The 21,651-nt window shown below is 45.7% G+C and overlaps 1 protein-coding gene across 2 annotated transcripts in view; it reads left to right on the top strand.

Annotated features, from left to right (window-relative positions):
* SGSM3 (small G protein signaling modulator 3) overlaps positions 1-21,651 on the top strand; it is a 32,783-nt gene that overhangs the window by 5,849 nt on the left and 5,283 nt on the right. Inside the window, exons 2-6 of one of the 2 annotated variants that reach the window (XM_055566662.1) lie at positions 18,611-18,722; positions 19,217-19,302; positions 19,672-19,738; positions 20,977-21,173; positions 21,246-21,353. In XM_055566662.1, the coding sequence (XP_055422637.1) occupies positions 18,716-18,722; positions 19,217-19,302; positions 19,672-19,738; positions 20,977-21,173; positions 21,246-21,353 (465 nt within the window). In that variant the 5' untranslated portion in view covers positions 18,611-18,715. Of the gene's footprint in view, positions 1-18,529; positions 18,723-19,216; positions 19,303-19,671; positions 19,739-20,976; positions 21,174-21,245; positions 21,354-21,651 lie in introns of both variants that reach the window. The other variant, XM_055566668.1, reaches the window with a different exon arrangement.

The raw sequence follows: 21,651 nt of genomic DNA, 5'->3' as shown, positions 1-21,651 counted from the left end.
TTCCATATGGTGACAAGGAAACCACTGGAAACCTTAGAAAGTCTAGGCGGTATGAGGAGAAGCTTCAAATATGGGCTGACTGGTGAGGGAGCAGAATTCTAGTCTGCTTTTGAAACTATGGCAGTGAGGCAGGGAAAAAGAGAGAAGTAGGAGACTTGAGTGGGTCCAGGGAGAGCGGCTTTGTTGTGGTTTATTCTACTTAAGGATACAGGAGATCTGAGTACTGTGTGCACCAGACGTGAAGCCAGTGGAGAGGAGGAAGAGATTGAAGATGCTGTCAAGGAGGTGGACTGAAAGGTCTTGTGGGTGGAGGAGTCAACCCGGGAAGAGAGGGAGGCTACTTCTTCCCCCAAGAGGAGAGGACGAGTGAAAGAGGAAAAGGTGAAAAGACAGAGCAGTGTTGACTGGGTGAAGGAGGACGCTGAGGAAGCTAAGCCTAGTGACCACAGCTCTGTGAAGCTGGCAACCAGGCCATGAGCTGGGAACGCTGGCAGCAGGGAGCTGTGGTGGGCCTGGAGAAACATGGGAAAGGCTTGAAAGCTCTGAGGAAGCATCCGCCAGGTCAGCTGGAGAGGAATGAAGCTGCTGAGCAACAGGGAAGATAAGTAACTCGAGTAGCTCGTTTCCTGGTCATGACAAGAGGAGCGTGGGCAGAGCCTGAGGAGGACTTGCCTGGAGCTGGACAAGGCCGGTGTCGGTGTCAGTTTCAGTTTCAGTGTCGGCTCAACATGGTCGTGTCACTTCCTATGATGTGGGAGTTAGTATGTGGACCTGGTGGATGAAATCGGCAGTGTTAAGTATGAGATATAAAGAGCTGCCCAAAACATTGCAGATTATTTAATGGAAGGCAGGCCATTAAAGGCAGGACAGGTATGGTCTGCCTAACGCTGATGTTTTACAACAGCAGGATGACAGCTTCCTCTGACATCTTTCCTGGAATTTCCAATGGTGCTGCTGCTGATCTGAGTGTAATCCATTTTGCCTGTTCCTAAGTTGTTCCCAAGTTTTTTATTCAGTTTGAGGTGGGGTAGCAGAAATAGAAGATTTAGCTTCTGGTCCAGCTGTGTCTCTACTGTATAGCTTTAAATTAGTCTTTTGGCCTCTTTGGCCGCAGTTTCTTTCTTTTGAAAAAAGAGGGAGATGAACGCAAAGGATTCTTCTAACTGCATCATCCGTGACCCTGTTTTAAGAGTGTTTGTCCCACACCCGGTACTAAAGAAGCTAATGATCTCTAAATGTAGGTGCAGATTGTAGTATGGGGATTCTCTCCTAATTTGTATTGAATTTGGAATTGTCACAAAAATTTCTGTTTCTCAGGGCTCCCCTGTGGTTCACTGATTAAGACTCCATGCTTCTCCTGTAGGGGTAATGGATTCGATTCCTGGTTGGGGAACTAGATCCCACAGGCCACATGGTGCAACCAAAACAAAAAAAGCTTTGAAAAAAGAACTTTATGTTTCTTAGTACAGTTCAGCAAATGTCATGTTTTGACCCTGCCTGGCTCCCCTGGGCTCTATGCCCAAGTCAAGGTGCACGTTCTTACACGCACACAAGTGGCTTCAGGGTCTTCCCAGAACAAGAACTGACGACTCGGCTGTGCTAGTCGGTGTGGTAGAGAGGGACCACTTAGGAGTCACTTCTGACTCACCGGTGATTGATGCAAGATGCTTAACCTCTCAGAGCCCCGCTTTCCTCAAGTTTAAAATGAAGAGTGCTTAGCAAGTTTGGGTAAATGCTAACAAATGTTAGTTTTCTTTCTTTCATTCTCTCTCCCCTCTAATGACCTCCATCTGCTGACTGCCACAAAGTACATAGGACTGGATTACCATACTTTAAAGTTAGTAGGGAGGTGTTTTCATCTCTGCAAATAAAAAATTCCCAGTAATGATATAGGTGGTATGGCTAAATAAGTGACTTAGTTATTTGAATTCTGTGGTTTGATTATATGAGGAATAGAGATTTCGTTAACTATATTTATGATTTGTTCCTTTTAAGTGCCCTAAGCTTCTATGTTAATATAAAGCTTAAAATTTTTTTGTGTCCCCCTCTTTTTTTTTTTTTTTGCCAGTCAGCGCTCAAGGAGCTTTATTTTTCTCAAAAACTCTTGTCTACATATTTCTAGAGCTACCAGAATGTTGAGTTGAGGTTAGCTACCCGTTAATTTACTTCATTTTACTTCTAAGGCAGGTGTTGCTCCCCAGCCCTGGTGGTGGGACTGACAAGATCCAGGCACTACCTTGCTTCTCTTTTCCTTGCCACAGTCCAGGTGCTTCCAGGCCGTAAGTCTTAGGGGAATGATCCTGGGAGGTACCCAGGGAAGTGCCCAGATGACCCTGGGTGGTTAGTTTACAGGAGGACCTGGAGAGAGGGGGCCTGCTGTGGCGTCAGCACAGGAGAGCCTCAGGTACCTGGTGCTGCTGTGCAGGAAAGGGACGGTGTGCCTAGGCTTGTGGAGTTCTGGAGGGAGGATCCTGCTTCCCTCTTCTGTTTCAGTCTGATCTCTACCTTGTGCAGTCAGGCCTAAATCTTGCCTAAAGGAACACTAACTATGGTCACAAAGAAAATATTGACTCAGGGATGAGGAAGCAGCCCAGCTGTAAGCCTGTGGGAGTGGAGCGCAGAATGGGGTTGGTTCCTAGGTCATTTTGCTCTTTTGCTAATGCCAGTTTGGGAGGAGGCAGCTGAGAAGTTTGGGTGTCTTTATTCACTAGGCAGGTGAAGAATAGTGTGAATAATAAACGTGTTTTCAACAAGCATGATTGGGGTGACTTAGAAGGGGGGAGCCAATTCTAGATTAGCGCCACAAGCCACTTTACCATGATGTTCGATGGGGCTCAAGTCTTGTGGCTTTCTTTCCGTATTTTGGTACTTGCTTCATTTAGCAGCCTGCCCTAGGAGAAAGTGGTGGGTTCTGAGGTCTAAAAGAAGGGTGCTGTGGCCAGAGCATCACACGAGTGTCAAGGGCTGAGAGCTGAGGCTGGAATGGTCAGCGGGGACCACTAGGTCATGCAGTCTCATAAGCCAAGTTAACAAATGTGGGATTTTCCCCAAAAATTCGAGGGAAGAAAGAGTTTTAAAGGAGAGAAGGAAATTGTTGCATTTAAAGGGATTTCTGTGCAAGGTAGAGAGTAGATGGGGTGTGGAGGGCAGGGGGCAAGACTAGAGAGAGAGATCCTGTGGGAGTCTTACAGTAACTGTGAGGGAGAATGACCACAGCCCCAGCTGAAAAGCAGCAGCAAGTTGAAGAGAAAAAGGAAGCTTCAGAAAACATCAGGAAGGGCCTCAGAGGTGGAGGTGGGGAGACCAGGACTCCATGGACCTCGATGCTCAGGTCCAGCTGGAGAAAGGAGTGGTGGCTATGCAGTGATGCCAGCTTCCTGAGTTTCCCGGGTTTCCAAGGGAGCTGACAACTTAGTTCTGGACTGCAGTAAATTTGAAGGATGTGGAGGACTGACCCAGTGGGCAGCTGGACATGCCAGCCTGAAGTTCAGAGAGAAGGTGTCCTGGGGATAGAAATTGGCGTCATCTGTCTGTAGATGTTAAATGAAGCCAAGAGTAAACCAGGGTGCAGGGAACCAGGGAGGGTTTAGGACCAACCATTAAGGCACCTTAAGAAGTAGCAGAGGAGGTGAAACTGGGGAAGGAGACTTAAGAAGGAGAGCGGGAAGGACCAGAGGAAGCCCTGAGGTTATGACACTGGCCCTGGAAAGGGAGCTTCAGGAAGAAGGAAGGGGTTACTGCAAGGCGCGCTCCTGCTACTGAGAGAGCACGTGTGGTAAGAACTGAAATGTCTTTGTGGATCTAATGCCCAGCAGCAGTGTGGGGTGACCCTTTAGTACACCAGGCCTGAGCTGAGCACTAATAAAGCAGAGACAAAACAGAGAAAATGGAAAGAACTTGACACTGGGCATTTCATTTAATATAGCAAAAGTCATCTTGGAAAAGATGGTGAGTATTGTTGAACTTCCTCATACTCATTTTTTATGTTGAATTAAATAGGGAGCACCCCAATCTTTTTTATTCTATGGCTATCTGAAGGTCTTTTTTTTTTTTTTATGTTTAGCCCTATTTGTTTAAATAGGTAACACATTAAAATGGGTCAGAATTCAAAAGTACAAAAGGTTACCAAGTAAAAAAAATCTGCTACTTAGTTCTTCTCACATACAGCCTTGTATTTATGTGAAAACTTCCTCCCTTTTCTGCACAACTATTTACCATTCCTCTCACTGTTTTTCTGCTTGATTTATTCATTTTGCAATGTATCTCAGAGATCATTCCCTATCATTGCACAGATAGCTAACCCATCCTTTTTCATAGCTGCACACTATTTCATTATATAGATGTATTAGTTCATTTAACTATTTAATTGATCCCCTGCTGATGGAAATTTAGGTTTTCTAATATTTTACCACCTAAAGTTTTGTTGCCCCAAACCGTGCTGTAGGGAGTTACCTTGTATAAGTCACATTTCTTAAGTATAGGATAAATTCCCAGAAGTGGGAATTGCTGGACCTAAGAGCCTCTAAAGGTTTTAATCCAACCTTGCTTATTGGATTAGAAAGCTTGCAGTGAATGGTGGCTATTATTAAGATAAATATGATATAGATAGGTTATATTAGAGAAAAATAGGGGCATCTGACACAGACCAGAAGCAAGGTGGGTGGTGGAAGCTTCCTGGAGGAGGAAATGCCTGAGCAGAGCCTTGAGTAATGAAAAGTCAGATGAAGTGGAGGCGTTACAAGCAGCAGGAGCAGAAAGGGCCAAGCCCAAGAACTTAAAAAGGAGCTTGTTGTTTGTGGGGAATCTTCCAGGAGTTTAGTGTCGCCTCCATTCATCAAACAGTCCACTCCCTGCCACAGGTCAGGCGCTGGGCTCTGGCCTACATCAGATGGGTAGTGCATCCAGAAATCACAATGCACCTGCAGTATGAAATAAGAAGCAGGAGGCTGGGGGCCTCCCAGGTGGCTCAGTGGTGAAGAATCCGCCTGCCACTGTAGGGGACTCAGGTTCCATCCCTGTGTGGGGAAGATCCCCTGGAGAAGGAAATGGGAACCCACTCCAGTATTCTTGCCTGGGAAATCCCATGGACAGAGGAGCCTGCTGGGCTACACAGTCCATGGGATCCCCAAAAGAGTCCAATTCGACTTAGTGACTGAAACAACAACAATAGTAGTATATACAGTGATTAATTCTGTCGGAGAAGGAAGGAAGGGGGCATGGAAGGTGGAAGGGAACACGTTAGAGGAGGCACATCTGAACTAAAATTCAAAAAAACTGTAACAGGTGGACTTCAGCGATTCTCCCAGTGTATTTCCTGGACCAGCAGCATCAGTGTCACCCAGCAACTTCTCAAGCCCTACCCAGATCTGCAGAATCAAAGTTCTGGGAGTTGGCCTCAGCGACCTGGGTCGTAAGAAGCCTTCTGAAGTGATAGTCGTGTCCAACTCTCTGTGACCCCATGGACTGTAGCCCACCAGGCTCCTCTGTCCATGGAATTCTCCAGGCAAGAACACTGGAATGGGTTGCCATGCCCTCCTCCAGGGGATCTTCCTAACCCTGGGATTGAACCTGGGTCTCCCACACTGCAAGAAGCCCTCTAGGTGATCCCAGTATGCTCTGCAGTTTAAGAACCACTGATGGCGCTCATTTAAGGTGAGGGAACAATACTGTAGAGTCAGGGAACTAAACTCTGTAGTATTGCTGAAGTTTCACTTGTGTTTTTACAGAAATAAAAGTTATATAAAAGTAGTTACTTTATATGCCAAAGAAATAAGCTAATAAAACTTGCATTACGTACATTATCAGTCTAAATCACTTATCTTGACGTGTCAATAAAATGGACGTAAGTCCTGTATCCCTTGTTACGTGAGAAGGCCAGCACCCTTCACCAGGTTTTCATTATTGTCCCTACTTCCAGACCTTTCTTTGATTTCCCGCACAGTTAAGGATCTTATGAGTAGAGCAGGCTTTACTGAAGGTATGGAAGACAAAGGGCCAATACCTTGCAATTAAGACCATAAGTGAAATTGGATTTTGGATCGCCCTTTCCTTAAGAGGCGTTTGGCCCACCCCCAAGGCTGCGCTGCCTCCACACGTGTCGCGTGCTGCTGCCTTATGGGTCGCTCTGTCCTGGAGGAGGCGGCTCCTCCCCGTTCCTGGGCTCCGTCCCTTCCCCTCTGTAACCCCTGTTTTCTCTTCTCCCCTACCTCCAAATTTCCATTAATTTTCTTTGCTAGGCAATTGATAGATCTCTCCTTTTCTAATCTGCGTCTTCAGGGTTTACCTTCCACCTTTAAGGAGCTTATCAGAATATTTTCCCAAACAGAGGTAAACCTTGTCTCTGGGAAGCATTCTGGAGCCAACTATTAAAATAGTAATTTTCCATTGTGCTGTTATTATAATATACAATTTTAGGTTCCTTTAGGGGTCATTAGGTTAATTACCATGCTTCAAGTGGCATCATATTAAACTCTAGCCAACAATTCTTAATCTAGTCCTTATTTCTGTTTTACAAAACTGACACTATACAGTAGAAAAGACACATTTTTTAGGGCATGGCAACCCACTCCAGTTTTCTTGTCTTGAGAATCCCCATGGACAGAGAAGCTTGGGGGGCTACAGTCCATGGGATCACAGAGAGTCAGACAGGACTGAGCGACTAAGCACAACACATACATTTTATTATTTTATTTTTATTTTTAATTGGAGAATAACAGATGCATTAACTTCATTTAAAAAAATCTTTGAAGGTCAAGTTCCTCACAACACTGTTCTTAGTACAAAAATTGCTGTTGGGTGCCTAAACATTGTATCAAAAGATGACTACATTAGTAAATTACAGAACAAAGACTGCATAATTACTGGGGAAATGATAATTTAATGTTCAGTAGATAAAAATATTTCAAAATCTAAAATATAAGAGGACTATGTATAGAAAAAAAACTAAAGTGAGGAGAGGAAGGAAGAAAATGTGACTTATTGAACTGGCAAACTTGTGGCAGAATTTTTTAAAATTTGATTTCTGTTAATGTCATTGTGTTAGTATAATTACAAAGCTCAGAGGAGAGTCCCAAACTTCCCTTCCCAGAATATAAACCAGTGACTGTGTTTATGCTCCGAGATTGTCTTCTGACCTGTGGCTACATTTGTCCCGCTGCCACTTAAGTCTGTCCTTCATGTTCTCAGTGGAAAAGAGCAAAGTGCCCAGAGTGTTAGGAAGAAGCGCACCTGAGCTGCTGGCCCTGAGAGCCCCTGTCCTCCCTGACCTTAGCTCAAATGTGGCAGGAGACCAAGTAAACGTCCAGGCTGCGGAGAAAACTCAGGGGACAGGGGGCATTTCTGTACAACTAGATTCAGAAATAGCGTTCTTCCCCCTTAGAGCCTGTCTTGCAAATTGATGTACTTTTCTGGTCTCCTGGTTTATAAGCTTCTCTTTTCCTTTAAACTGCTTTTAGTAGCTTTTGCTTTAGGGAAGGTGTTTCACATCACTGTGGTGGAAAGCTGCTACAGCCCCATGTGAAGGCAGATACCTGGGGATTCTGTTTAGCTTAAAAAACAAAAATAACCTTGAAAATCTGGTTTCTAAGTGTTGTCAGTTCTTTTTCCAGTGATTACTTTGACCTTTGAGGGAAGTCTTGTTACAGTAACTTGAAAAATGACGGACTTTACCTTTTAGCAGCTCAGGGAGTTCCTGACTTCACACCTGCTGCTAAGAAGCGAGATTCATGCTGAGCAGTTTTAGTGAAGTGTTAGTTATAATTGGGATTCTCTGGTGGCTCAGACAGTAAATCTTCTGCCCACTATGCAGGAGACCCGGGTTCTATCCCTGCGTTGGGAAGATCCCCTGGAGAAGGAAATGGCAACCCACTCCAGTATTCTTGCCTAGAAAATTCCATGGATGGAGGAGCCCGGTGGGCTACAGTCCATGGGGTCACAAAGAGTCGGACACGACTGAGCGACTTCACTTTCACTCTAATTATAAATGAGAAAGAAAGGGGTTCTTTTCACGGTTACACATAAACTATGTCTAATAGTTTGCACCTTTTTTTCGCATTTGCTTTTTTTGGTTTTGAATGAACATTGAAGATGGATACTTAAGGTGATAAGTAATATCTAGAGGGAAGGAGGAGGAGGAAGGCAAGATAAGAAACTGCATAGCTGGTGTAAGTTCAGGCTTCATTTGCGGACCTCAGAAAACACAAGGAGAACACATTCTTATTCCTCAGTGTTCTGTACTTAAGCTGTAGTCTTTTAAAATTGAGATATAATTCATGTACCATGAAAGTTACCCTTTTAAAGTATACAATTCAGAGGTTTTCAGTGTATTCACTTTTGTGTAACCATTACTAATTCCAGAATACTTTATCACCCCAAAAGAAACTGCATATCCGCTAGCAGTAATTTTCTGTTTCCCCCTCCCTCCAGCCCCTGCAGCCACTAATCTACCTTCTGTCTCTCTGGATTTGCCTATTCTGAGCAATTTATATAAATAGAATTACATGTTGTGTGGTCTTTTGTGACTGACTGCTTTCACTGAGCATGTTTTCAAGGTTCAGCCATGTTGGCACATGTGTCAATACGTGATTCGTTTTTAGGAAGAATAATGTATTCCAATGTATAGATATACCAGGGCTTCCCAGGTGGCTCACAGGAGACCCAGATTCAATCCCTGAATCAGAAAGAGCGCCTGGAGGAGGACATGGCCACCCACTCAAGTGTTTTTCTCTGGGAAATCCCAGGGACAGAGCCAGGCGCGCTCCTCCACATCGGCACGTGTCAGAGCTTGATTCCAGTGTATTGGTATACCACGTTTTGTTCATCCATTCATCACTTGATGGGCGTTTGAATTGTTTCCACTTCTGGGCTATTATAAATAATGCTGTTGTGAACATTTGTGTACAAATGTTCAAATGTACAAATGTTTGTGTACAAACATTGTGTACAAATGTTTTGATGTGGTGTAATTATTTTTAAACACAATACTTCTGTACTTTTTCAAAAAGAACATTTAAAATCAAAATGAGGAAGTCCCATACTCCTACCACTTAACCCAGGCATATTCTTTTTATATTACCTTCAATGTGTGTGTATTAAATACATTTTAAATGGCTGAAATCACATCTTCATGATCTACTCCATTTTTCTTCTGTTCCCGGTTAGACTTCCACCCTCACCGTTAAAAATTAAAGCTCTCTAATAAATTGTACCAATGTTTTATTAGCTCCCGAGGCAAAAGAAATAAAAGTAAAAATGAACAAATGGGACCTAATGAAACTTACAAGCTTTTGCACAGTAAAGGACATCCTCAATAAGATGAGAAGGCAGCCTACGGAATGGGAGCAAGTATTTGCGAATGGTGTGACTGAAAAGAGTGTAATTTTTTCCAAAATATGCAAACAGCTCATACAACTCCATAACAACAACAACAACAACAAAAACCCAATCAAAAATGTGCAAAATACCTAAATAGATAGTTCTCCAAAGAAGACAGACAGATGGTCAGTAGGCACCTGAAAAGATGCTCAACATCACTAATTATTAGAGAAATGCAAATCAAAACTACAATGAGGTATCACTTCACACCAGTCAGAATTGTTCAGTCACTAAGTTGTGTCTCTCTGCAGCCCCATGAACTGCAGCACACCAGGCTTGCCTGTCCTTCACTCTTTCCTGGAGTTTGCTCAAGTTCACATCCATTGAGTCAGTGATGCCGCTGAACTGGAGCTGGTCCTTTACCAGCCCCTGCCCCAGGCTTCTGCTTCCAATGAACCTGTTCAGTTCAGTCGCTCAGTCGTGTCCGATTCTTTGCGACCCTATGGACTACAGCACGCCAGGCTTCCCTGTCCTTCACCAACTCCCAGAGTTTGCTCAAACTCCTGTCCATCGACTCAGTGGTGCCATCCAACCATCTCATCCTCTGTCGTCCCCTTCTCCTCCTGCCCTCAATCTTCCCAGCATCAGGGTCTTTTCCAAAGAGTCAGCTCTTTGCATCTGGTGGCCAAAGTATTGCAGCTTCAGTTTCAGCATCAGTCCTTCCAATGAATATTTAGGACTGATCTCCTTTAGGATGGACTGGTTGGATCTCCTTGCAGTCTAAGGGACTCTCAAGAGTCTTCTCCAGCACCACAGTTCAAAAGCATTGATTCTTCAGTGCTCAGCCTTCTTTATAGTCCAACTCTCACCTCTGTGCATGACCACTGGAAACCCAGGCGGCATGTTGGCCAACACCTGGTGAAGGTTGCATCCTCAACGAGAACCAGCAGTGGGGCAACCGGGGCACCGGCATGTCGTCTGGCTGCCTGGAGTGGCTGAAGGATATGTCCCTTCCAGTCAGAGCCTGACAAAACATGGTCCACTGGAGAAGGGAATAGCACACCACTTCAGTATTCTTGCCTTTAGAATCCCATGAATACAATGAGAAGGAAAAAAGATATGACCAGTCATATGGCCGTCTTTAAAAAGGCTGCGAGTGATAAATGCTGGAGAGGGTGTGGTGAAAAGGGAAACCTCCTGCACTGTTGGTGGGAATGTAAATTGATGCAGCCTCTATGGAAAAACAGTATTGAGGTTCCTTAAAAAACTAAATATAGTTACTTCATGATCTAGCAATCCCACTCCTGAAGCATATACCTGGGGAAAACCTTAATTTGAAAAGATGCGAGCACCCCAGTGTTCATAGCAGCACTATTTACAGTAGCCAAGACATAGAAGCAACCTAAATGTCCATTGAAAGACGAATGGATAGAGCCATGGTTTATATACACAATGGAATACTCCTCAGCCGTAAAAAAGAATGATATAATGCCATTTGCAGCAACCTGGGTGGACCTGGAGATAATAATACTAAGTAAAGTAGGTCAGATGGAGAAAGACAAATACATGATTATTGCTTATGTGCAGAATCTTAAAAAAAAAAAAGATAAAATGAACTTATTTACAAAACAAACAGACTTGTAGATTTAGAGAATGAGGGAGACTGGAGGATAGGGATAGATTGGGAGTTTGGGGTTAATGGGTACACACTGCTGTATTTAAACCAGGTAATCAACAAGGGCCTACTGTAAAAATTAAAAGAAAAAAAAGAAAGAAAATTCATCTGTGTTGAGTGTTCAGTAGTTTTTTATTTACATAGATGTACCACAATTGTTTATCCATCCATTCACCAGTTAAAGGATATTTGCGTTTTCAGATTCTGGCAGTCGCAGCTGCCAAAAACCTTTTCACGCAGGTTTTTGTGTAAACAAAAGTTTCATTTCCCTTAGATAAACATACCTAGGAATGGGTTTGTTGGGTTATATGGTTAAGTATATGTCTAACTTTATAAGAATCTGCCAAACGCTCTTCCAAAATTTTGCATTCCCGCCAGCAGTGAGTGAGAACACTAGTCGCTGTGCATCCTCATCAGCGCTTGATGGTCAGGTGGTGCTGGTGGTTTGCTTTTTAATCTAGCTGTGTAATGTGTGTGTGGTATAATCTCATTGTGGTTTTAATTTGCCTTCCTTAATGACTCATGGGTGTTGTGTATCTTTCTGGATGTTTGTCATCTTTGTATCTTTGGTAATGCTCCTGTTCAAATCTTTTGCCCATTTTCTCTTTTAAATTGGATTGTTTGTTTCTAGCTTACTGAGTTTTCAGAATTCCTTATATTCCGGTTACATGTTCTTTATCAAATGTGTGATGTGGACATAGTTTCTACCATGTGTGGCTTCTGATAATCTAATCAAATGTTTTCTTTTATATATCATGCTTTATAGTGTAATAGCTAAGAAATCTTTGCATAACCAAGATCACAAACATTTTCTCCTGTTCTAGAAATTTTTTGGCTGCACTGGGTCTTCGTAGCTGTGTGTGGACTTTCTGTAGTTGCGGCACACGGGCGTCTCTTGTTGCGGACCGTGGCCTCTGGGTGCACAGGCTTCAACAGCTGTGGCGCACAGGATTAATTGCTCCCTGACATGTGGGATCATCTCCGACCAGGGGTTGAGCCCGTGTCTCTTGCATTGGCAGGCGGATTCTCAACTGCTGGACTACTTAGGGAAGTCCATTCTTTTAGAAGTTTTGTAGTGATTTTTCTAGGCCCATTTGTTGACAAGACTGCCCTTTCCCCATTGAATTGCATTTGTATTTTTGTTGAAAATTAATTACTTTCCTAGGGCTGCCATAATAAAGTATCACAAACCGAGTGACTTAGAACAACAGTAATATTGTCTCAGTTTTGGAGGCCAGGAATCTGAAATCAAGGTGTCAGCAAGGCCATGCTCACTCTGAAACCTGTAGGGGAGGATCCTTCCTTGTTTCTTCCAGCTTCTAGTAACCCCAGGCGTCCTTTGGCTTATTGTACCATAATTCCAGTCTGTGCTCCACATGGTGTTCTTCCATCTCTTCATATCATCTCTCTCTCATATCTGTGCCCAAATTCCCCCTTTTTAAAAGACATCAGATATAATGGATTAGGGCTCACCTTAATGAGGTCGTCTTAAGTTGGTTAAATCAGCAAAGACCCATTCTCCAAATAAGGTCATATTCTGAGGTACCGAGGAATGGAACTTCAACATACCTTTTTATGGGGGACACAAATCAATTCAAAGCTTTACTTGAGCACGTGTATGGGTCTGCTGCTGATCACCTCTTCTGTTCCATTGATCTGTGTGTCTTTCCTGTTGCCAGTGTCATGTGTTGGGTTGGCCAAAAAGTTCATTCAGGTTTTTCCATAATGTATTATGGACAAATTTGAATGAACTTTCTGATCAACCCAATAGTTTTATGGTAAGTATTGAAATCAGGTAGTGTGAATTCTCCAACTTTCTGCTTTTCCAAATTATTGATATTTTGAGTATTTTTATTCTTTTACCTATCCATTTAGCTTTTAAAATCAGTTTGTCCGTTTTAGCAAAATATCCCACTGGGACTTTGATTGGCATTATGTTGAATCTTATCGTTGTTCGCAATCTTAGGGGGACAGCATTCAGGCATTTATCTTTAAGTATGATACTAACTGTAGGATTTTTGTAGATGCCTTTTATTAGGATAAGAAAGTTTCCTCTATTTCTAGATCGCCAAGAGTTTTTATCATGAATGGATGTTGACTTCTGTGAAATGTTTCTTCTGCATCTATTGAGATAATCATACAGTTTTTCTTCTTCAGTCTGTTGATATACTGAATTACATTGATTTTTAAATATTAAACAACTTATCTTGCATTCCCAAGATAAAGTCTACTTGGTCATGATGGTATTAATTTTATGCATTGTAGAACTTACTGGCAGAAGTTGTTCAGGATATTCTCTTATTACCCTGTTAATGCCTACAGGGCCTATAGTAGTGTATCTTCTTCCATTCCTGATAATACTGGCAATCTGTGTCTTGTTTTCCTGTTCAGTCTGATCAGTTTGATTTTATTGATGTCAGAGGAACAGATTTTGGTTTCATTGATTTTTCTCTCTCTTTTTGGCTTTCTATTGTACTGATTTTTGTGGCTATCTTTATTGTTTGTCTTTTTCTTCTGCATACTTTGGGCTCAATTTACCAATAAATTCAACAACTTGGATAATAGTCAAATTCCTTGAAAGTACACAAACCATTAAAGCTCACTCAAGAGAAATAGATAATCGGAATAGCCTTATCTCTATTAAAAAATTGTAGTTGAAAATTTTTCCATGAAAGAAACTCCAGGCACCAGAGACTTGATTGGTGATTTTATTTCAACATTTGAGGAAGAAATAGTGCCAGTTTCTACACAATCTTTTCCTTAAAATGGAGGAGGAAAGACTAATTCCGTATCATTCTGTAAAGCAGATACCATCCTGATAGCAAACCCAAGAAAGGTGTTACTAGGAAAGAAAACTACAATCAAGCCTTCTTTATGAACATAGATGAAAAGTTCTTAAAATTTAAGTGAATTTCTGAAAAGGAAAATACAATCACGATGACTCAGTAGGGTGAGCTTCAGGTATTATTCCTCACATTCCTTGCAGGTGGCTGTCTTCCCAACCTTGGGTAGCTTACACACACACACACACTTTTCACTGAAGATTTGAGGGTGCTGTCCGCAGATTTCTGGAGTTCTCTCTGCAGGTCTCGGGTCTACATATTCAGGCTGCTTTGGTGGCTTTTAGCTCTCAGCAGCTCCTCGGCCCTCCTGGGCGCTCAGTCCTGACTGCAGACTCGCTCCAGGTGATCACAGGGCTCAGCTCAATTGTTCTCTCTCTCCCTGGCTTCACTGTCCTGTGCGGCCTGTCGTCCAGTGTTTAGAAGCCATAGTTTCATGTATCTTTTTGGCTTTTTAGCTGTTCGGGTTGGGAAAGTAAATCCAATTCCTTATAGCTCCATCTCGGCCAGAAGCAGAAGTCCGTAACCGGAATATGAAATGATTATATCACATTTTACAGTGTCAATATACCCAGATCTTATTAATTCCTATAATATTTGACATATAAATTGTTGTCATGTTTTTGTTATATAGATGATGCTGAAGTAGACCTTTTCATGCACATACTTTTTCGCTTCTATTGAATTATTTCCTTAAGTTTCCAGGAGAATATTACTGGATCAAAAGGTAATTTTAAGAATTGCATTTACGTGTTTTAATCTGCTTCCATTATATTCGTTGCTATTCAAGCTTCTGCCTCTTAGTGCCCCTGTGGCAGCAGCAGGGCCACCGGTGCTGGTGCTCCCGCCAGCTCCCAGATGGCTGCTTTCAGGAAGGTTCCCACAGCAGCCGGAAGCTGGAAAACCTGCCTGCCCGGATTAGTGAGAGCACTTCCAGCTCCTGCTGGGAACTCAGGGATTCGGGGGCAGTTAGTGAGAGAAATGGCCTATATATATAATTTTCAGAGAGTCTTTAAAATATATCCAGAGTCTGGCCTGTTCTCACTGTTCCCACAATAGCAAAGCCAACATCATTCCTACCACGTCACCACCCCATGCCCTGCAGTCTTCTCTGCACAGCAGCCAGAGAGAACTTTTAAATCCTGAGTCAGATTGGGGCTCACCGCTGCTTAGAGCCGGTAGAAGAATGAGACCCGGCTGTCTGCGCGCTGAAGGCCCCCTGAGCCGGCCGCCCCTGCAGCTGCCGCCACCTGCCACGCCCCTCCCTGCTGCGCCTGCCGCCTGGACCCTCCTGCCTCCGGAGCCACAGGACTTGGTCTCCCACTGCCTTCTGTTTGGGTCTTTGCTTGGATGTCACCTAATCCTCAGAGAACTTTTCCTGATCACGTTAGCTACATGGCCCCTTTCTCCTGACACTTCTGCACCTTCCCCTCAGGACTGTAGGTAGCACCGTCTGACAGCTGCTTCTGTGTTCGCTGAGTCTCTGTTGGGATGTAATTGTGGGGACTTGCGTTTTTCATTTTTGCATCTTGGCCCTGATAGCCATGCTTGTCTCTTGGCGGCGCTCAGTAACTGCTGAGTGACTGAACCAACAAGGGGCAAGCCAAGGTGGGGAAAGGGAGCTGCATGCTGAGAACTGCCTTCCCAGCCCGCTCCGTCCTCCACAGCAGCACCCGCTTCCTCCGCACGTCCTCGGCCCTTCTGGAGGAAACAGCCAGGTCACTGCCTCTGAGGTGCTGGTGAGGAGTGCTTCTGATGATCTCAACTGGCATGTGTTGCACTGAACCATAGGAAGTTGTTGTTTTTTGAGCTTGTAATGGATGGTTTTCAGCAGTTGCCATACGGCCTTTAGTAACCTCAGTGTCGAGGGTCCAGTAATTAACAGTAACCTTCCAGAGGTTAGGAGGAGGACTGCTTATCGCCCGATGCTTCCTGAGCATTTGCTGTGTGTCAGGGCAGATGGTGTTTTCACGCCATCCTCATAACCACTTTAGGACGTAGGTAGGTACTGTTATTCTATCCAGTCTGTGGAGAAGAAAATTGATATTCGAACAAGTGATGTGAATGTGCCCAAGCTTATAAGCGGGGAGCCGCAGAGCTGGGGTGTGAATGCACATCTGTCTGACCAGAGAGGTCTTCACTTGATCCGCAGCACTGTCTGGCCCTGCACGAAGGTGGCAGAGGATGAGCTGGAAAGCCGCGCTCTCCTAAGGCTGATGCCACAGCAGCGTGCTCGCCCAGGGCTCCGGGCCGCAGCGGCATGGCCGAGCTCGGGGGTTCTTCCCCAGCACTGCTGAGCTGGTGGCTGACCGACAGCCTCTCAGCAGGTGCCATGCTGGAGACGGTTATCAGGGTCCGTTTGGGAGACTGCACGTGGGTCTCCTCTCGGCTTGTTTCTCATGTGTGAGGACTGGAGATAATCTGCGTCAAAATATGCTGTGAGGATGCATGCTGACATGATTTTAAGAACTTCTTGCTTTAATGTAAAAATACTTGCTCCATCCATCACAGAATTCTGATTCAAACCAGGCCCTGCATACCTGTCACACTGAAGGAAGACATTACGTCTTCCTCTTGCAAAGCAGACAGACAGGTCTAGGGCGGCTGGCCCATTAGGGAAGTGGGTTCTGCCATCTGTTTCTCAGCAGGACTTATCTGGAAGCAGGAGGGCTGCCTCCCAGGTGGGCCGTCATGATGAGCATTTAGCTCATACATGGCCCAGTTAGGTTGTGTCTGGGCAGGAGGAGGGGCTGGTGACCCAGCTGAACTGCCCTTGGGACAAGCTGATTAGTTTTGGCCCCAGATTTGCAAGTGTGTCTTTAAAGAGAGCTAAGATGTTTTTCATGTGCCTAATTTTCAATGTATGCTGGAGTAAAGGGTCCATAGGCTGATGTTTTCTCAGGGTGCCCTCGATGGTTCTTTGACTTTCCTTTTTGTTTCTCTCTCACTCAGCTGACCCTTCGCGCTTACCCAGAACCCTGTGCAGACAGCAGGGGGGAGATGAAGCCAGCAGCTGTCACCTGCACGCTCCTGTCACCTGAGAATGGCGGAAGGGTGTTCAGGGCTGGGCGGGTGTAGTTCCAAAACCCAGAGGGCACTTGTCCTAAAAGATTTCAGCCACGGCCTCATGGTTATCTTCCGTTTATGTTATTTTCCTTTCGTTTCACGGTTAGAAGTGAAAGGCTTCATTCAGAAAAAGACTGAGAAACTGCATTTCTGTTGAGGCTCAAGTAGGTGATGATAGGTTCTTTCTAGTTCTAAAGGGAGCAGGTTAGAAAGTGAGAGGAAGCCCTGAGTGCTGATGCCTCGGTTGATTATTTATTGTTTTAAAATTGAGATACAAATCACATGCTACAAAGTTCACTACTTTTAAAGTGGATAATTTAGTGGTTTGAATATTTCTTGCTGTTGTGTGGCTAATCACCACTCTCCAATTCCAGACCAGTTTTCACCTCCACAGATAGATACCCCGCACGCATCCTTCCCCTGCCTTCTGCCTTCCCCTCTCCTCCAGCCCCTGGCAGTCACTAATCTACTTTCTGTAACTGGGGATTTGCTTCTGCTGGATATTTCTTTTAAATAGAATCATACCAATATTCATCCTCTTGTGACGGGCTTCTTTAACTGAGCCTACTGTTTTGAAGATTCCCCAATGGTATAGTATCATCAGCACTTCATTCCTTTTTACAGCTGAATGACATTCCGTTGTATGGATATTCTGTGCATTCCATATACCCCTGCACCAGTTCTTGGACACACGGGTTGTTTCTGCATTTTGGCTCGAATGCGTCATTCTGCTGTAAACCTCCGTGTACAGTTGTCTGTGTGGATACTTGTTTTAACTTCTGTGGGTAAATAACTAGGAGTGGAATTCTGGGGTCATATGGTAACCCTACATCTCACCTTTTGAGGAGCGTCAGAGTGCTTTCCACAGCAGCTCCGCCCTCTGACGTTCCCACCAGCAGCAGATGAGGCTTCCAGTTTCGCCACATCGTCACCAGCACTAATCATTGCCTTTCTGATTACAGCCGTCCTCGTGGCTGTGACGTGGTCTCTCACTGTGGTTCTGATGTGCATTTTCCTGGTGACTAATGATGTTGAACATCTTTGTACATGCTCACTGGCTACTTAACATCTGTTCTTTGGAGAAATGTCTGTTCAGATCTTAAGCCTGTTTTTAAAAATTGGGCTATTTGTCTTTTTAATGTTGAGTCACTTTTTTACGAGGACAAAAAGAGAAAGGCAAGGGTTTAAACAATAACAGGAGATTTAGTTAGATTACAACTTCATGGTTTTCCAGCCATGAGGTGCTGGAAAGTGTGGTGGATGAAGTGGAAACGCCAGAGTCAGGTGAGTGGAGGTACTGACTCAGACGTGTTCTAAGTGATTCCTCAAAAATTCTGGCTCGGAGGAACCTATTCACGGAAGTTTCGGCGGTGTCTGGTTTTTGTCTTCTGTTTTAGGAATGTTTGCTTGAGCGTAGAGCATCAGGAAGTCTGTCTGTGTGGTCCTCTCCAGCCTTAGGAGTGCAGGGACTGAGCAGGCTCTCCTCTTGGCCCACAGAGCTGTTGAGAACAACAGTTTCATAGCTTCTTCACAGTGTTTTCCTCTTGGACGAAATGTTGAGAACAGTAGACTTTTTCTTTCAACCGAGACTTTTCTTTCCCTGTCAAACATTTACCTTGCCACCGCCCTGGACCAGCATATCAGTCTATGTACAGAAAGGACCCCTGCAGAGGGGCTGCGGTGGATGACTTTCCCCTTTGCACTCCTGCCCAAGCAGATGTTTCTGGACCAGATGACACTTGAGGAGCCTCCCAGCTCTGAGACACTAGGCTAGGAAACCCCAGTCTGGATCTGCAGAAGATTCTCCTGTCCTCTCCGCACAATGTCAGGTGGGAGGCAGGGGCCTGGCTTGGAAATGGGGTGACAGGCCCTCCAGGGGGAAGGGAGTCTTACCCAAGAGGATCTTCCTGGTGGGAGGGAACTAGGCTTGTTTCCCATGGACCTTTGAGGGTCACATGAACTGTCCAGGTCAGAAGTGGAGGGAGGAGGAAGTCTTCTGACAGGTCTCTGGGAGGGTTACTGCCACTGTCTCGTCAGTTTCCCCGAGTCCCTGTTCCCCTCTCCCTGCAGTCCTCATACGCAGGTGAAGGAGAGCTGGGGAGGGGGTCCGGTTCCGTCTGGAGCACACCGCTGGTCTCCTGTAACTGCCTCCAAAAGTTGCACATTGCTAGCTTTCTCCCCTCCCCCATCCATCCCACTCTGGATGGTCCAGTCCTTTAATGGTGGGGGGTGGGGGTAGAGAAGGGGGTGTCTCAACTTGAATTTCCCCCCTGAATACTCTGCATTATGTTTATCTCCTATTCCTGGTCTTCCCTGCTTTTAGGAAGTCACGTACCTTCTGCCAATGGCCCCTTCTCAGCCCTGACTCCGAGTATGTGGCCCCAGGAGATCCTGGCCAAGTACGCGCAGGTACAGCAGGCTCAGCAGCTCTGCCCCACGCTGGGGCACCCGGGGGGCCACCACCTGCTGCAGGTGTCCTGGGAGGGGAGCCGCTCCCCTGTATTCACATGGGGCCCCAGAGACAGCTTCTTAGCTCCACATCCTCTGTGAATCAACCATTAGGTTGGAGAAAAAGTATGACCTCTGCTCTCGGTATTATGGGGACAGAAAACACATAAAATGTGTTTCTTGCCTTGACCTTATTATCTTTGACCTCGAGGAAAATGCTGGGAGAATTCGAGAGGGTCATTGGCCCCGTAGCTGAGAGCCTCCCACAGGAGGCTTCAGGGGAGGCTGGGAGGAGTGCAGCAGGGCTGACCTTCCCGCCCCCGGCTCTAGGAGGAGGCCGCCGTGGAGCAGCCAGAGTTCTGCTATGATGAGTTCGGGTTCCGCGTGGACAAGGAAGGTGAGACTGAGCCCCTCGGGGGTAACCTGCCCCGTCCTTGTTGGGGAGCACCAGCTCTGTGACCGATGACACTGTGGTGGCCTCGGGCTCTGGATGTTTCACCCCGATGTTCTAGAATCATGGACAAAGCCACATCTGATGCTGATGCTATTACAAGTATACGGAGTCCTCCAGGATATTTTTGGTTTTGGAGAGGGGCGAGGTTCCCTTTTTTCTTTTCTTTGCTACTCTGCACAGCTTGTGGATTCTTAGTTCCCCAACCAGGGATTGAACTCAGGCCCTTGGCAATGAAAGTGCTCAGTCCTAGCCACTGGACCACCAGGAATTCCCAGTTTTTGTTTTTAAGATTAATTTTATTGATCGTAATATGATAATAAAAGCAATAATGTTCATTATAAAGAATTTTAAAAATACATCAATATGTAAAGATTAAAACAATCCGTAATCCTACAACCTGCAGATAACTGCTGACATTTCAGTGTGTTTTTTTCCTGGCTTTGTGAGTATTCGTCTGTACCTTTCATAACTAAGATGGTATCATATACATGTTTTTATATTGTTCTTATATCTCTTCACCTTATTCTATGAGCATTTTGTCTGTCAGTTAAGATATTCTTTAAAGAATATTTTCTGTGACTGTGTACTGACCCATTGCAATGGGCTGGTCATTGTGTATCTGTGACCGGTCTTCTGTAAGCGAACCCCAGGCTATCCCCACTGCTTGCTGCTGTCGGTCGCCACATGGGCGCTTGGGAGGCCGTCTGCCAGAACCCAGGGCGGCCTGCCCCCAGCCAGATAACTGACCGAGACCGGCCGTCTGCAGGCCGCGCGTTTGCGGTTCTGACGAGTCTTCGTTGTAGTCGGGTTCACAGGCAGGCATTTGTGAGTTAAAAGCTGCACCTGAGAGGAGCATGGAACTTTCTAGTATGATGGGAGTATTCTGTATCCTGACGGGGACAGTGTTTAGATGTTTATTGATCCTCGACAAAGACGAGGCCAACAGGATTTTCAGGGCAGAAGGGTGAACACCTAGGGAGCAGGGACGGTGGGCTCATGGGTCTGGTTTGGGGGAGACAGTGAAGAGCGCAGATTTGCTGTTCAGGGTGCCAGGGAAGTGCCAGGGAAGTGACTGGAAAGGGTACCCTGGGTTTCAGCAGTGAGCTCTGGGCAGTGGACCCCGAGCCTGGCCCTCTGCTCTCGGAGCACAGACAGCGGGGTTGCTGTCCCCCTCCCCACAGACGCAGATGGCACCCCCTATTCCGGCCAGCTGCTGGAGGACCCGCCCCAGAGGCTGCGCTGGCAGGCCCACCTGGAGTTCACCCACAACCACGACGTGGGGGACCTCACCTGGGACAAGATCGCCGTCTCCCTGCCACGCTCGGAGAAGCTCCGCTCCCTGGTGCTGGCCGGGGTCCCCCATAGCATGAGGCCACAGGTGAGGCGGGGGCCCACGGAGGCCATGGGGATCGGGGCCCCACGGGGACTGAGTGCCGTGCCCCCTCCTCAGCTGTGGATGCGGCTGTCTGGGGCCCTGCAGAAGAAGAGGAACTCCGAACTGTCCTACCGAGAGATCGTGAAGAACAGCTCCAACGATGAGACCATTGCTGCCAAGCAGGTGAGGCCCTGGGGTGGGGGGCAAAGAGTGGGGGGAGGCCCCTCAGGGGTGGCCCAGGAGAGCTCTGCGGCCGGAGGCAGCCCTGGGTAGTCCTTTCACCCCGACACCCGTGCCTGGAGCCAGCTTCTCCCGTGGTTGCTCTAGGGGTTGGGGGAATAGTCAGAAAGGTCACCATACCCGGTGCATATTAGGGTCCCCTGGAGACTTTAAATGCAGGTTTCCAGGCTTCTTTCCAGAGATTCTCATTCCATAGCTCTGGCTCAAGCCCCAGGCTTCTGTAGTTTAGTTGAGAAGATCC

This window comes from Bubalus kerabau, chromosome 1, assembly GCF_029407905.1.
Source record: "Bubalus kerabau isolate K-KA32 ecotype Philippines breed swamp buffalo chromosome 1, PCC_UOA_SB_1v2, whole genome shotgun sequence".
Lineage (NCBI taxonomy): Eukaryota > Metazoa > Chordata > Mammalia > Artiodactyla > Bovidae > Bubalus > Bubalus kerabau.
This window is presented reverse-complemented; position numbering and strand designations above follow the sequence as displayed.